Raw genomic sequence first — 16452 nt, forward strand, 5'->3', positions numbered from 1 at the left:
TGTTATGTTGGTGACTTGGCAGATAGATCAATTATTATTTGAGCCAAATAATAATACTGCGTTGTTTATAGCGCTTCATACTAGCTTAATCCTGCTTTAAAGCAAGCAGTGTCATAGGTATAATACTATCCAATTTAATTGACATGTTTGGCTGAATCAAACATTCAGAATTATAACTGGCAGGGTCCAGAGTGACAGTGGGAGAGCCTCCCGTATGTGTATGAATGTTATTGAGCGTTAAACACTAGGGGGCGGTGAAGGTTCTAAGCAAGGGTGGACTGGGATCTAAAAGAGGTCCTGGATTTCATTTTCAAAGTGGCCCCATATTACACATTTTCACCAAGCTCAAACCTTTTCCTATGGGAAAATGTGGAAATACCACACAAAAGAGGCCCAGGGTGCAGAGGCCGACCGGGAAACATGAGGGTGGATGCCTTCACTGAATCAAGAGTGTGGTGCACTACAGATGAACGGCCAGCCACATATTCAATCATTAGTGATGTATGGTGCACCCATTGCAATCAGGCCATTCCATGGAACACATGTGGTATCACAGAATGTAGAGGCAATTTTCTGGATTTCGCAGTGCACAACGATCAAAGCTCTCTTATCTCAACATGTTGTGCTACATGTCCTATTGATTTGAAAAGGTGCAGCTTTTGATGCGTTTGTGGCTCATGGATGTCACTTGTGGGAAAAAAAGATTAGGTTAGAGTCAAAACATACTACCCAGTGTCTAGCTTCCTTAACCAGTGATGGTGGTCTGCATAGCGTCTCCTGACTCTTCAAATAATCGAATTGTATTCACATACCACTTCCCATACCGTTGAGGCCATATGTGTTTACTTGTTGAAGGACAGATCATTGTCAATTATTTAGTTTTCAATTTTATATGATGTCGCTTGGCAGTTTGAAGACATTCTCTTAATCACCAACATACAAGTGAAAGGCTCTGTCGAGGATTGATGCCAACCATTGTATGCACAAGCTAAGCAATCAAGGAAACAGGTTTGAACCCTAGAGATCCCAGCAGGAAACGGTGGGGACTTTGGGGATGTCATAGTGCTGGCTCCCATGTTCTCGTAGTTGGTAGAGTAGGAGATCTTCATGGCTCTCAGTGTCGTAATTAGCTGATGTATCTAGCACTATGAGCACAGAGGTATTGTATCTAGTGTGTTCTGGCAGTGAGCTTGCTTATTGTGGAGCGTAGGTCAGGGCCTACAGCTGGTCTGAGCCTTGCTTGATGGTTGCACAAGTTGGTTTTCTTCACTGTATGATTGCAGTGTATATGTTTCTATCATCAAAGGATCTTTGCCACGTTTGCTATAAGGTGATGGTAAAGACTGGTAGGGTCTGTGCTGGGATAATTATTTATTTTCTAAATTCTGGTATATTGGTCATCTCAAAGGATGTGCTGCAAGTTTCTGTTCGTGTGTGTGCTGGTGTTGTGAAATTATCAATGTTGCAGTTTGCCACAAAGGGGTGACTGTTTGCTGGGGATGACTTCAAAATCTTGACTTGTATAATTAAGTTATCAGATAATAAAGGTTATGTACTGTTACTTGTATTATGTATTCTTCTGTTTGAGACTTTTGTCGTAACTCCAGGGGTGCCTTTGGAATGCTAGTTTATCCTCTTTTAATTTTGATTTGTACCTTTCTGGGTTCCAATGTTCTTGCTTGCTTTTCTTTATAAGATTCTAATCATCGATTGAACCAGTTTTTGCATTTTGTTTATAATAGTTGTTGGTGTTTTATGCTACTGGGCAAGTGCAAATATGTAAATGTTCATGAAACAGGCCTTTGACTTGATTGACAGGAACCTGGTTAGATAGACACCCAATGTCCTGCCACTAATATGTGCCATAGATACTTTATTTTATTTTATTTGCCTTATGGTTATGGGATTACCCTTTTAACAAATACCTCAAAAACATCATCTCATAATTATTTTACCACATACATTGGAAACACCATACAATAATTAATACAGAACATACAATTATACTTCATTTAAAATTGAATCAATGCAATTTAAAACATTGATACATAAGGATATTTCGTTTGAGTTCATCATTCGATTCAATACATGATCTTGCAAATCATATTAAAAAAAATAGTAAATGGTGTATTTCTTAGAGATGACAGATGTTCACATACTACTACCAAAAGCTTCAGTGTTTCAACCTCGATGTGACAGATTCTACTGTAAAGCAGTAGATGGTAGTCGGAATGCAGGGTTCACAATGAATGATATAAACTTTCAAACAGCCTCTCATTATAAACAACAAAACATGCTTAAATGTGGTTCAGCAGGCTTGCTCAGAAAAATGGGTGAATCAATTCAGAGCTCGCATGAATGTCCTCTTAAGCTTGGCTCCTCTTTGAAAACAAAATTATCAGGTCAGATAAATTCCTTTCCCCGGACACTAGCTTTCCATTCTTTTGCCAGCTGTCCAAATTGGGTTTTAAAAAAATCGAAAAACATACAGAGAGGGTAAACCCACGGAAAAACACTGTCCTTTGAAAATGGTTTACGGCCAGACTTTCCTTGTCAGTGAATCCGCTTTGGTAGTGTTCCCGCGCTGCCGCTCTTCGAGCCTCTCCTGGTGGAGGGTCTGCCTCCTGATAAGGATCTCCGCGGTGCCAAGCCTTCAGCCTCCTAGTACGCCCAGTGTACATCACCTGGGGATTCCTCCCACTTCTCTGTGGTCTCCGGCCAGCGCTGCTGCTGTAATGGGAGACACCTGATGAGTTTCCCGGGGCTTCTTTTAACTCATACTTTGCTCCTCCCCTCCCCTCAGTTTCCACCCACCTTTCCTGCCCACTTCCCACACCTGCAGCCAGTTTGCCTTCACTCCTCCACCCTGCTCCATGCACTGTTTGTCCCACACCTGCAGCCAGCTTGCCTTCATACCTCCACCCTGCTCCATGCACTGTTTGTCCCTCCCAACCTGTACTGCTATGGGGCATCTGTCACTGTACCGCATGACAGGGCTGTATCTATACCGCTTCCCTTTGTTCATTTTATCTTTTCCCCCACCTGGTCTCCATTTCCCATGGTGGTTTATGGGACATGTAGTTTTGTTCTGTCCTGCTGATGTAACATTTTGGGTGCTGGGTCTGAAAGTTAGAATGAGGTTGTCTTTTACCTCCATTGCTTCTTTGACATCCTCACATCTACATAACCTTAAAAACGGGGCACTAAAAGCCCAAGAGGCATGTTTGCACAAATACTGTGGTAAAACGTTAAAAGATCTAATATCAATGGGTGAACAATAAAAAAGTTGATAGTCCGCAATGCTTTCTCTGTTAGTTATCCAGTCCAATTCATATTGTTTTTGTTTCACCTTAGTTGTCAGATCTGCCATCGAACAACCTGTCCCATCCAACATATTTTTGCATTTAACTACCAAGCACTTCAATACATTACAGGTATCGAGTTCTGGTTGTCTATTCAGCAACATAAATAATGAGTGCTTTGGAGGAGAATATAGTTTATCAAAAAGCTGTAATACCTGCCATTTCATACAGGCTTGGATGGAGACCAGGCCTAATTCATGTCTGATTATATGTATCCATACACCCATAGGGAGAACTATGTTCTGCTCTTTATGGATGCCTCGAACGTGTCCCAGTACAGACCATCCCCATGTGTTTGGGCCTCATACGTAATCCTTGGGATGATTTTCAGATGATAACATTTCAACATTGGTAGGATTGAAAATTTACCAAAACGCTTACTCTGCAATCTCAGTTGAACTGAGCCTACTCTAGCCTGAGCCATTTTACTTAAAAGTGTTTCCGGCTTATTTATACTGTCGTGGATCATAATTCCTAAATATCTGTACTCTGCTACCATTTTTATTTTGTCATTGAACACATTAAAATTAAACATACAATATTGTATGCGTGATTGAGGCTTAGGTTTCATTTTCAACACATTGTTTTGTTTATATTTATGGATACATACTTCAAGAAATTGAGTATCACCTCCAAACCTCGTTGGAAGCCGATCACCATAAGGTCACATAGAATCAAATCGTCCACATATGCCAAATACTGGACCTGGAATTGACCCAATCACAGATGATTGGTGCAGATATTAATAAAAGCTCGGCCAATGTCATGTATATAAAAATGTTTTCAAAACATGGCTAAAACGCCTGATTTCTTGACTTGGTCCGACAACAACTTTAATAAAACAAAAATTGGGAGGTCCCCACATTCTTTCTAAAACCAGCCTGATACACCTCCATCAGATATTCATTCTTTGCCCAAATCTTCAATTCCTCATACTAGCGTGGAGAAAATAGTGCTGCTGGCATTCAACAAAGATATCGGCGTTAATTACTAGGGTTAAATCTATCCCCCTTTTTGAATATTGAAATTATATTTGCACCAGCCCATGAATAAGGAATTACCCCATACACACTTTATACAAAGCTGAAAGAGCTGGTGTGTTTTATGCCAGAATTAGACAATTTGCAGAAACCTTCCATGTTACAAAATGGGTACAACCGGTACGTGCACCTTTTAACATCTTTGTTGGCCAATTTGCATATTCTCACCAATCATTTGCGGGATGGGACTGAGGAAGGTAAGCAGCAGTGAGGAGTGATGCTGCCTGGCCACCTCTTCCAGGTGATTCAGTGTTTTGTCTAAAAATGCTGGGGAGATAATGAAATTCATGGAAACATTTGAACAATTATGTCAGACCAGGAGAGTGGTTATAATTTCAGCTGTATGGTATCATTCAATGGGCCTCATTACGACCCAGGCGGTAAGGGGTTTACGGCAGCGTAAACAGCGCCGACCCTTACCGCCTGATTACGAGGTCCCTTAGCGCCATGGAGCTTTTAACACCTGTGTTAAAATCCATGGCGCTAAGGGACCCTGGAGTTAATTACGCCACCGTAATTTACGGTGGCGTAATTAACGCCTTCCCCACTCCCATTATGCCCTATGGGGCAAAAATGGGAATGGGGAAGGGTAAATGGGGATTGGGGACTTACCGCCCCGCCAAGGTCGGAATGGGGCGGTAAGTCCGCCAACCACCATGGCGTAAACATAGTTTACGCCATGGTGGTAAAGTCACGGCCCAGGCGGTAACTTACCGCCTGGGTCGTAATGAGGCCCAATGTCTTAATGCCAAATACGCTTTTAAAGGAATACTTGATAACATTCTGCTGCACAGTTACAGAATGTGCACAAATTGAAATGATGTGATCATTTTATACCTGAAATATGACCTATTCCCATTTCAGTGTGGGTGTGTCTTTGGGCTGTGCAGAAAACAAGTAAGCATGTTCCTGGGAAAGTTTAAAAGGCAGTGATTATTTCATAAAGTCACTGATCCTGAAATCAGCTCATTCATTTATTTTTTATCGCAGAAATCAAAAGAGTTCAGTATGGTGAGCTCTAACAGATGACTTTGTCACTTTCCGCTTATTCCCAAATTACCAGAATCTATAATGCTTGAGTATGCCAACATTATTGGCCTTTCTCACTGTCATGTGGGGCAAAATTTGGAGGGCCATCTATAAACAGTTTTATCTCAGTTTACTGTTGCGGGTGATGGGGTAAGAGATCTTGATGGGATGCAGGAGTCAGTGTTGCACAGTGGAGCCTGCATTTTGTTTGGCGGTTGGGATCTGTCGATGGAATAAACAGTAGTATACCTTCCCATTCTAAGACACCTGACATATTTGTATACTGTTGCATACAAAGGGCCTGATTCATGGAATTATTTGCGTGGGAAAGAGGGTACTTGCGTGCCAAACTGCATGCATAATGTTGTTCGTCGATTCATGGAATTGAATGCACGGTACCTTTCCAGGACTTGCGTGTAATTCACGCAGGACGCAGGCTCGGCACATCTCTGCGAGCCATAGAGCACCTTGTGCAAGAGACCACGCAGGGCTTGGGCGTGGCTTGCACAAAGAGCTGGGAAGAAAGCGGAACACAGAATATGGGGAAGAACATGCGAAAAAGTGGGCTTTACGAGGGACAGCCTGCAGGCAGTTACCTGCGTGCCAACAATTGTGCCAAACGACACGTATTGATGCAACAAACCATGCAGCCTCTCGGCAGAGAAATGGCCATGCAAATCCCTCGATATCTATGCCACCCGAAGGTATGCGTACAGACAATTGTGCAAAGGAATCGCGGTGCAGGGGTCGGATCGCATGTTGGATTGGGTTCCGATCTAATTTAGGGGTACGCGTAAGCAGTGTAGCAGAGTGCAGGAATGGGTTATGGGTTTCGTACACAGATTTCTGAGTTTTACCAGAGTTACTTAAGTATCATACTCATGTTGTCAGGGTGCCGGCAACAGTTACTGGGGACCCCATACACACAGAGATGCAGGCCTGCTTGTGGGGACCCCATACACAATTTGAAGGGTGTGTGTAATCGCAACCGGGTGAGCACGCACATGTAGCTTTTCTGGCTGTTCATGCTTTGTGTGGGGGCGTGTCGGGAGCCTTCTGGGCGTTACTTGTAAATATGGTTACTTTGCGCAATGAATTCCATGAATACGCGTGGTGCTCATTTTTTATTCTGCCCAAAAGCTTGCGCACTGTCATTCTCGGCACATGCCAATTGCAGGGGAAATGTGCCCTTTTCCATGAATTGGGACCTAACTTGGTAGATGTGGGTTTTCCTAATCACAATGGTGGGCATGCTTTCCTTTTTGTCAGGTGGCTACTGTTCATGGCACAAGGAGCTTCTGGCTGCTCAGAAGTTGTCCCAACCCTTCATGTTCTTTAATGCCATGTGTAGTGTTGCTCTTGTTAGATTATCTTCTCTCCTAAGGTCTCCAAAGTCTAGTATGAATAAAATCCCCCAGTTTTATGTTTGGCTCAATGGTCATGCCCTTGGTGGGGTACTTACACAAAGGAAAAATCAGGTGTTCCTTAGAATGTCGGTTGCCCTTTGACTCCTCCATGTTGGGTTCCAGGTTGCTGCCCTGTTGCCCATTATCTCTGAGCCACCTTTGCAAGTAGCCATTCGACATCAGCAGAACAAGGAAAGGGATTTTTAAGCTTGGTGGCATCTCACCACATGTAAGGCATCTGTATGTGGTGCGCCGAGCATACATCCAGCTCTCGATCAACATCTGAGCTATCTAGTGCTGCATAAGCACAAAGGGTAGGGGTGGCAGTCCTTGACTATGAACCTTTTCTCCATAATGCTGTTAACATTTCATCTGAAATCATCTATATCAAGTTTGAAGTTATCAGTCCATCTTGCAGTCATTATGAACTCTGCTTTTTCAACCAGGGATGCCCTGTTGCAGGAGCACCAACGCTGCTTTACTCTCCCCGGTCCAGGGCACAGAAGGACACCCCTCCAAATGCAGCAGGCAGCAGGTCTTCTCTCTTCATGGAAGGGAGAGCAGGACATTTTCCTGGTTCAAGTGCAGTGTGTCCCTCCCCCAATTTACAAGATGCATCATGTCTCTCCCAAGTGTGCAGGCTGGCAAACTACAACCAGACTACCATCCCACTCACACCAGATGGGCCTGCCATTGGTCAGTGATGAGCAGGTGGATGATCTTTGCTGTATTGAAGCTTTTGCTGCAGGTGTCACTACAATGAGGCTGGATGGCTCACATTCTGCAGGCACCTGGTCAGCAAGATCCCGCAAATGAAGATAAGATACTGTGAGGCTGTGTTCCCCTCCACTGGGCTTGCCTTGGCTATGCTGTCCCTCAGACTGCGCTCCATTGCAGATTGTTCTTCTCCTAGACTGTGTTCACCTATGAATGTTCTTCTCTCCACATTGTACTCTTCCTTCAACTGTTATACATCCACTTCAACCCTTTAAAATGCATCGCTGACATTGCTGTAAAGAGGCCCTTGTTGTGATTGCTCCTTTCTCCCCAGAATATTATCCGTACCAGTCCAACAAAATGCTAGCCCATGACTGTGCCCTCCTCTCTGGAGCTCACCTAAGACTGTGATCCTCTCAGCCTACGCCCTCCTGTTCACTGGTCACCCCGCTAGACTGTTTTATTGAAACAAGGCTCAAATGAAAGTGTCGATGTTGCACAGTTACAGACCTTTATAATGAAATACAACAGGATTAGGTTTGTAGTATCTCAATTGTCAGACCGATGGGGCTTGTCCATGCTCAATGGTTACGTGGGCTGTTAGGGAGTAGGACAATTAATTTAAGTTCTGTAAGACTGCGTCGGAAGACTGTGACCCCCCCTAAAGGGAGAGCTCCCTGAAATCATTATTCCCCACAGCACAGCAGTGCCAGCAAAATTGTGCCTCCTCCTACACGTGCTATGGGCCTCATTACAAGTCCAGTGGTACCCGTGCCGGTAAAACCGGCAGGCTGCCGCCGGACGTGCACATTTTTCCAGAGCCTGGCTTCCCGGAATTACCAGGGTATTACGACCCCGGCGTTCGGGAAGTCAGGCGCTGGAAAAATGGTATTCCCCATTCCCACTGAGTCCGACAGGACTCAGTGGGAATGGGGAAGACTGTAGCACCGGCACCATTTACAGTTCAGACCTAGCGGGTGGGAAGGCATCCAGGCTGCAAACTTTTACTTTGCCAGTCTGGTAACAACGGTGCCGGTAAGCCTACTGGTTCTAAAGCCAGTTTGTTGGGGACTTAGAATTTTCTTGTCGACAATCCATTTATTCAGTTGTTTATTCAGTTGTTTTAATAATATTTTAGCAACAATTTTACTGCCAACGTCTAGCATTACTAGTAATCTGAAGTTGTTTGGTTCAGAATATAGGCCTTTCTTATGCCGTGATATCAGAATGGACGGGCACCAGCTGTCCGGTATCTTCCTACTCTCCACTATCTGCCTGAACACACCATATAATATCCTTGCCTACACATCAGGACTATGTTTCATGACTATATTTGGAATATTATCAGGACCAGGAGCCCTTGATAAGTTTAAGCCCATGATTATCTGATGTATGTCTTCTTCATCAAAGGGTATTTTTGTCAGTTCAGAGGCTTCCTGCGGCTGCTGACTACGGTTGTCATGTGATGGATTCCAAGACAGTTCTTTTAAATATTCACACCATTTAGTTTCTAATATTGAGCTAATTTCCTTTGGTGCCTGGGCCTGAATATGTGATCTGTAAAGATGCCAAATATGTTTGTTATCATTTGTTTTTATTAGGCGATATATCAGTTTCCATTTGGACAAGTTCTTACTGATCCCATGAGCTGTCAACAACTGTTTCTAATTGGCTTTAAGTTTGTTTATTTCTCTTTTTTTCTCAACAAATTGTATTACTTTGGAAAATGTAATTGCACCGACACTAATACGGTGTGCTCGTTAGGCCTTGTACGTTGCTATGTCAAACAGTACCTGAAGTTTCCCTGCAATATTTTACAAAGGTCTGTCTCGGTTGGGAGAGGCAATAATGCTTCTTACTTCCATATATATTCTTGCAATGGGAACTTGGCAATGTTGACCCATTACCATGACAAACCTCAATAACGCTTGATTTGTGTCACAGATATCTGCCACAGACCATCTCAATTTATTACCCTGCAAAATACTAACAACCAATGCTAAGTCTTCTTGAGTCTCCTTGTTTGTGGGGACAGGAACACTTCCAATGGGGCATGATCACTCAAATAATTGAAGCTAACTTTGTATGAACAAATACACTCTTGTATATAATTTGAGTTGAAGATTGCATCTAAACACAAAGAGCTACCTCTGCTCGTGCAGGTACTTTAGCTTTAATGCGAACAAACAGTCTGATGGAATCAAAAGAGACAGATCAAAATCCAGAAAGAATCATGACCAAGTCCTGTCTCTTTCCAAGAGTTTGTTTTGATATGATCTGGGGTGGTCTCTTTTCCTTTCGCCCCATTTTCAAGAGTGTTTATCTACTTTATGATCTCTAATAGGCACACAATGGGCATTAAAGTCACCAGCTACAATGATAGCATCCTCAGGTACTTCATCCTACTATGCTGCCAATATTTCTCCAAGACTAATTCTATGTCAAGAACGGAGGCTCGGATTATGCTTCTCTTTCCATTTAACTACTTCAGCAGCAAAGAACAACCAATAATACATGATAACAAAGCTTGATAAAAAACTACACTAACCATTGACAATATAGTCTTTGGTAGTTCTGTTATTATTGGTCCTCAAACTGACCATATGACAAACTTAACACATCAGTATAGTCCTTGACCATGACCACACTGTCCTTTCTAATCCACTTCCTCTTTCTTTGCTGCTCGGCAACGTCTTGGCAGTCACGTACATAAACAGACAGGGAGGGACGAGATCTACATTATTGGCAGAACTAGCAAAATATTTCTGGGAACGCTGTCTTCAGAGGAAAGTATTAGTGACGGCAGAGTACTTAACAGGCCGTCAGAACAAGGTGGCAGAATGGAACTTCAGATACCTCAGCGATTGGAAGTTGTATGCAGAGGTATTGCAAGAACTAATGTCTCGATGGGGACCATGCCAAGTCGACCTTTTTGCATCGAGATTGAACAAACAACTAAGCAGGTTCTTCAGCTGGAGACTGGACCTAGAGACGCAAGCAACAGATGCCTTCCTTTAACTATGGGGTCAACAAACAAATTGCGTGCTTCCTCCTTTCTCCATGATAGCGAGGATGCTAGCCCAGGTGAGGCAGCAGAAAGCATCACTAGTTCTAGTTACGCCGGACTGGAGGGGACAAGTGTGGTTCCATAGTCTGCTGGAATTATCACACCACAACCCGGTAGCTCTACCCAGGTACTAGTTCATTGTACGAGACCCCAGAGGCCTCAGCTATCCTTTAGTAAGGTGAGGCAGACTCAATCTAATTGCATTGGTGATTTCAGGAGATCTTGGGTTAGGCCAGGATTATCGAATGAGGCTGAAATCATCATTACTGAATCCTGGGTCCCAGGAACACACAGGGCTTCAAGTCTGCATGGGCTAGCTGAGTAGCTGGTGTTTGGAGAGAGATATTCATCCCAATAGAACAGATGTATTAATGTGGCCAATTTCTTAGCAGGTGGTAGTCCAAGGGAAAGCATCTAGAACTATCAATACAGCCAAGTCTGCGAAAACTGCAGGGCACTCCAGGATCGTAGGGTTCACGATAGGCGAACACCTCCTGATTTGTAGACTATTAAGGGGAGTAAAGATGTCTAGACCCCCTAGAGAAAAATATGCTCAATTACGGGATGTAGACACATTATTGAAACTTTTTCTAACATGGCCGGAAAACCAGGATTTATCCAGGAAGGCCATTTCAGGCAAGCTATCCATGCTCCTTTGTCTATTGTCTTGTAAAATGTCATCAGACATTAGCGCGCTGGAGATCAACAGGAAGAGTGTTTCACCGAACAAAGTGACCTTCCTCACAACGAAGAGAACTAACACATGTTTGAAATCCATATCATATGAATCTTTTCCGGGTCAACCAAAATTATACCCGGTCAGATGTTTATCAGCATATGAGGAGATGACGAGGGAAGTGAGACCTCCAGGAGTATCACATTTACTAATAGCGATTTCTAAACCTTTCAAGACCGTGATACCGGCTACCATAGCCAGATGGCTTAGATAGGTGATGCAGCAGACAGGCATTGATGTAGTAAAATATGGGGCTTGCTCAGCGAGAGGAGCGATGGCTACCAAGGCATTTAACATAGGAGCCAGCGTGGAAGACATTATGAGGTCTGCAGATTGGTCAACTGAATTGACTTTTAAAACATTCTATTTTAAAACAACGGAGAGTATGGCAACAAGCATAATCTGAGCCTGCCGTCTTGACATAGAATTCAGATTTTCAACACATTCATTCCAGAAAGTCATAATTATATCAAAGACACAGAGGCGAAGGATTATCACACCCTATCAATCGTGATAGCAATGATTTGAATGAAGATGTATTAAACTGATTTAGAAGTTTTACAATTGTTCAAGTGCTTTTGATGATGAATATATTAAGTAGTTACTTGTCTTGTTATATGCATGAAATGATAATAAATGGAAACTGTGGTTGATTTTACAATTGTCCCACCCTCTTTCAACTTGCAGTCACCGGATATATTTGTTTTTCTATTAGGTTTGGTGGTGGATAAAAAACAATCAGGGAAATGAGGATGTTTTTTTCGCATACTGGACGGGATTGGGAAGATCAGTGGATGCAAAGAACGAGGAAGTCGATGAGAAAGGACAGTGTGGTCATGGGCAAGGACTATACTAATTTGTTAAGTTTGTCACGTGGTCAGTTTGAGGACCAATAACAGAACTACCAAAGACTCTTTTTTCAATGATCATTGTACTTTTTTATGGAGCTTTGTTATTGTGTGTTATTGGTTGTACTTTGCTGCTGAAGTAGTAAAATGGAATGAGAAGCATTATCCTTCGCCTTTGTGTCTTTAATAGAATTATGACTTTCTGGAACGAATGTGTTGAAAATCTGATTGATCAATTCTGCACTGAAAATGCAGTCTGATGGATCATAAATTGAAACTGCTATGGTCTTTTGCTTCGGTTTAAGGAGGTCTGAGATGAAGGTGCATAAGATATTCCTGTTTGACTTGTCCAGGGGGAGGTCAACCATGTTCATTTTACTGCGAGATACAATGCATAAGACTCCACTGGGGCACCCCTCCTTGCCTTTGCTTGCCTCTCTTGTCAATATGGTACAGCCATCAATTGACAGTTTTCCAGTTATCCAAGTCTCTTGCAGCAAAAACAAGTCTAAGGTGTTCAGTAGCATCTTGCCTTCTGCTCTAGAGATACAGGAGTGATAACCCCTATAGAGATATAATTAAAATATTCTCAACATTCACCATACAATTTTTGGTATGCATAACACAGATTTCAAAACTATATAGGGCTTGGGCAATTGATTTAGCACTGTAAGATTTAGCAGAGTCTTGATTGAGGCGCTACCTATCCAGTTAAGTGCGAGGATACTACCATAATTTGCTTAATGCATGACTTTCCTTTCCTCTTCTGGGCTGCCCATAGTACGTTAGTGGAACAACATATCACCAGTAGCAGTGTTCAGACAGAGCCATGACTGACATCATTAAACTTAATGAAAAAAACAGACTTATTTTATATCATAGAAGATTCTGCGCAACAACTTTGAACAGTAAATAAAAATAAATTGAATCATATATGTCTGTGTGTATGAGCAAATTGCAAACTACACAACAATTTTCTTAATCTGGGAACATGATGGAAAACCGAGTAAAACAGAAAATGCAGTTATCACTCTTGTTCATTTGTCCTTGAGAGAGGAAAATTGTGAGCTTGACTTTCGTTTTGCACATCGAGAGTTGGACGCATTTTCAAAAGTGAATTCAGAACAACATTTTGCTTGACTTATCCATAAAGACTCTGGGCCTCATTATAACCTTGCTGGTCTGGAACAACGGTGTTGGAAATCTTACTGTTGTTTCCGGATCGGCAAAGTACAAGTCTGGTGGGCGGGTGCCCACCCGCCTGGCAGTTCTTTCTTGCCGGACGGCCCAAAACCCACCCACAGATTTTCACAGAAGTACCAGTGCCAGTGTTTCCGTGGTCTCCATTCCCATTGAGTCCTATGGGACACTATGGAAATGGGGAACAATATATTACCAGTGCCTGACTTTCCGGCCACCGGGGTTGTAATACCACAGTGTTAGCTGCAAGCAGGTGCCGGTAACTGTTAACGGGTCCAGCGGCTACCTGCCGGTTTTACCGACATGGTTACCGCCGGACCATTAATGACATCCTCTGTCTCTTTATTATATTATTTATTTTTGCATTTACGTTGTAGTTTTGACAGTTAGTGAAATGCATGGCGGGGCAAAGGCAACTTGATTTTTCTTCATATGATCGGTACTAGCTGAATTGAAAGAGGATCGTTTTCTCTGTTTCTCTGGTCATAGGATCATGCTTACAACATTCAATGCCTAATGCAAGGGACTGGAGCCCTCTAACAGACCCCAAGCAGATGGAACCTCAGGACTAATGAAATGACCCCCCACCAACCCCCAGACACCCGTAAACCATTATACCATAATACCCAGAAAACAGCCCCTTTTTTTCTTCTGTTGTAACTTTTTTGAAACCTTTACCTTAATCCTGCCTCTCTTGTGCGTTTTCTGTATGTTTGCACCAGCCGCGACGTGGTGAATGTATTAGTCACTCACCATATTGCTTGCCACCTTACGTTATGTATTACAATTCGATTTGACTTTTTATACCACGTTTACATGTTTTGTTTCAGAGGTTTTTCTTCCCTTTCTTATCCCGACAAGTCTTTTAGAATGTCAAAATATGAGTGCATGTGCCAGTCCTATTCAGGCTACCATCTTCTTCTCCTTGTTAAAACACCTGCAGCTTCCATGTTTGCTCATTTGTGATCAATTTATGGCTCAATTTAGAAAACCCCATAATTTGGCAGTGGCGACTCATTATATTTGCACTTCCACGTAGGTGGGTCCTTGCTGGCAAATTTTGGTTATTTGCACAGCGAAGTGTAAATGTGCAGGGCAAAAGGGGGCAGGCACAAGTGTACTCTGCCCTTTGCCCTGCACTTTTGCACTCCCCGGTGCAAAGTCAGTAAACATTGCTTACTATGCCGCATAGTAAGCAGCGTTGCACAATTACAATGAAATGCTGCCAGACAGCTTTGATGTCTGGTAGCGTTTTATTCTATTTGTAAATGTTGCCTGCCATGCAAGCATTTGTATAGAGGAGAGGAAGGAAGGTGGTGGAAACGCAAGTTGGGTTCCACCCCTTATCTACACCATACAAATGAATGAAAATGTGTTGTGGCATGAATGAAAGATGTAAAATGTATAGTCAAGGCTTTATGCCTTTCATTAACCCTGCCCAATTTCTTTGTAGAGATTGCTGCCAAACATGGCATTTCTGCAGAAAACAAGTGTACCTTTGATGGAGCTTGCACAGTCAAAAAACATTTCCAGGTGGTCCTTCATTGAGTCCACCACTACCGCCTAAATACCACCAAATATAACCTAACCTCCAGAGAAACTAACAGTATTAATACTAGGAGCCTTCCCATTTCCAGGATTTTTAACCATGTTTCTATCCGCAGCAGAACTGCCAACCTCCCTCTCTGTTTGTTTAAAATCCCTTGGGATTGTTTATTTGATCATGTGTGCCTCCTTATGTTTTCAAAGACACCCAAGATCTGAATCAATGGGGAATTCTTGTTTCTGGAAATGGTCAACTGCTTCCATCCTTCCTTAAACCATGTCACCATCCATAAACAGTCAGCCTCCTCCGATAGTAACTAGGGTCTCCTAAGGAGCCATCACAAAGAAAACAATGGGCCTCATTACGACCCTGGTGTTACGCCGGTATTTTACCAACTCCGCCATGGTGAATGGCGTAATTACCGACCCATTCCAAGGTTGGTGGGGCGGTAATTCCCCATTCACCATTGGCCCTTCACCATTCCCATTTTTGCCCCATAGTGCTCAATGGGAATGGGGAAGGCGGTAATTACGGTACCGCAAATTGCGGTACCGTAATTACCTCAAAAGTCCCTTTGCGGGTTCCTTCCTTAACGGCTGGTAAAACCAGCCGTTAAGGTCGGGACCCACAAAGGGACCTCATAATTAGGCGGTAAGAGGTTTAACGGCGCCGACACCTTTTACGGTGCCGTTAACCCCTTACCGCCTGGGTCGTAATGAGGCCCAATATGGTAGAGTGGCCTTGCAACAAATGTACCATGATTCAGGTATGATAGGGTGTATTTGTTCACAGTGCACTAGCCAACCACCCCCCAAATTGGCATGAGTCAATACAGCTCAGTACATCTTTGAATTACTCTGACATTTCACATTGCTCGCCACTCCGCTTATGGAATTGTCTCCCATAAAAAGCATTGGTTACTTCATGGATGAATAGCTTTCCAGGATCTAAGAGGTACTAGGGTCTGTTAGGGGTTTTGTCTGAGGGCTATTACATTATCTAGGTGGTATTTAGATTCACAGTAAAATGGTGGTATTTTAGTGTTGTAGTATAATGGTGGTATTTTAGGATTGTGGTAAAAATAGTGGCGAGCTTATTTATGGTAATGCCCTATATGATGAGACAAGCCTTTTCCCGCCCTTGTATTTGTATTTGTATTCTGTTTAGGGTTGAGTGTAAGTATAAATTATTGGACCTTACACTTATAGAAAAATAACAGCACCAGCTGTTTTGCCGATAACTTATTTAAATCGGCCTACCGTCTCTGACGGATCTGTTCAGCTTCCAGCATGCACAGCTGAACACACACACACACATTACAGGTTTTCTATCTTACTATCTGGTTCTCCAACCTTTACTTTTCACTTAACCACCTGAGGTAAATATTTTACCGCTTTCGTGTATGCACTATGACAGCTCCTTATTTTCCCCTTCTTTTAAATAACTCACATAGACACAATAAAATACTCCAACTAACTCAGCTTTTGCAATTTTATATTCA

General features: G+C 42.8%; 1 protein-coding gene across 1 annotated transcript in view; it reads left to right on the forward strand.

The window, feature by feature from the left end:
- LOC138570873 (IgGFc-binding protein-like) overlaps nucleotides 1–12370 on the forward strand; it is a 211652-nt gene extending 199282 nt beyond the window's left edge. The window contains exon 11 of the mRNA XM_069649156.1: nucleotides 12073–12370. Coding sequence (XP_069505257.1) covers nucleotides 12073–12107 — 35 coding nt within the window. The 3' untranslated portion in view covers nucleotides 12108–12370. The remainder of the gene's footprint in view (nucleotides 1–12072) is intronic.
- Nucleotides 12371–16452: the final 4082 nt, after the last annotated feature.

The sequence above is a fragment of the Ambystoma mexicanum genome, chromosome 1p (genome assembly GCF_040938575.1).
Source record: "Ambystoma mexicanum isolate Mex_15411 chromosome 1p, UKY_AmexF1_1, whole genome shotgun sequence".
In the NCBI taxonomy this organism is placed as follows: domain Eukaryota; kingdom Metazoa; phylum Chordata; class Amphibia; order Caudata; family Ambystomatidae; genus Ambystoma; species Ambystoma mexicanum.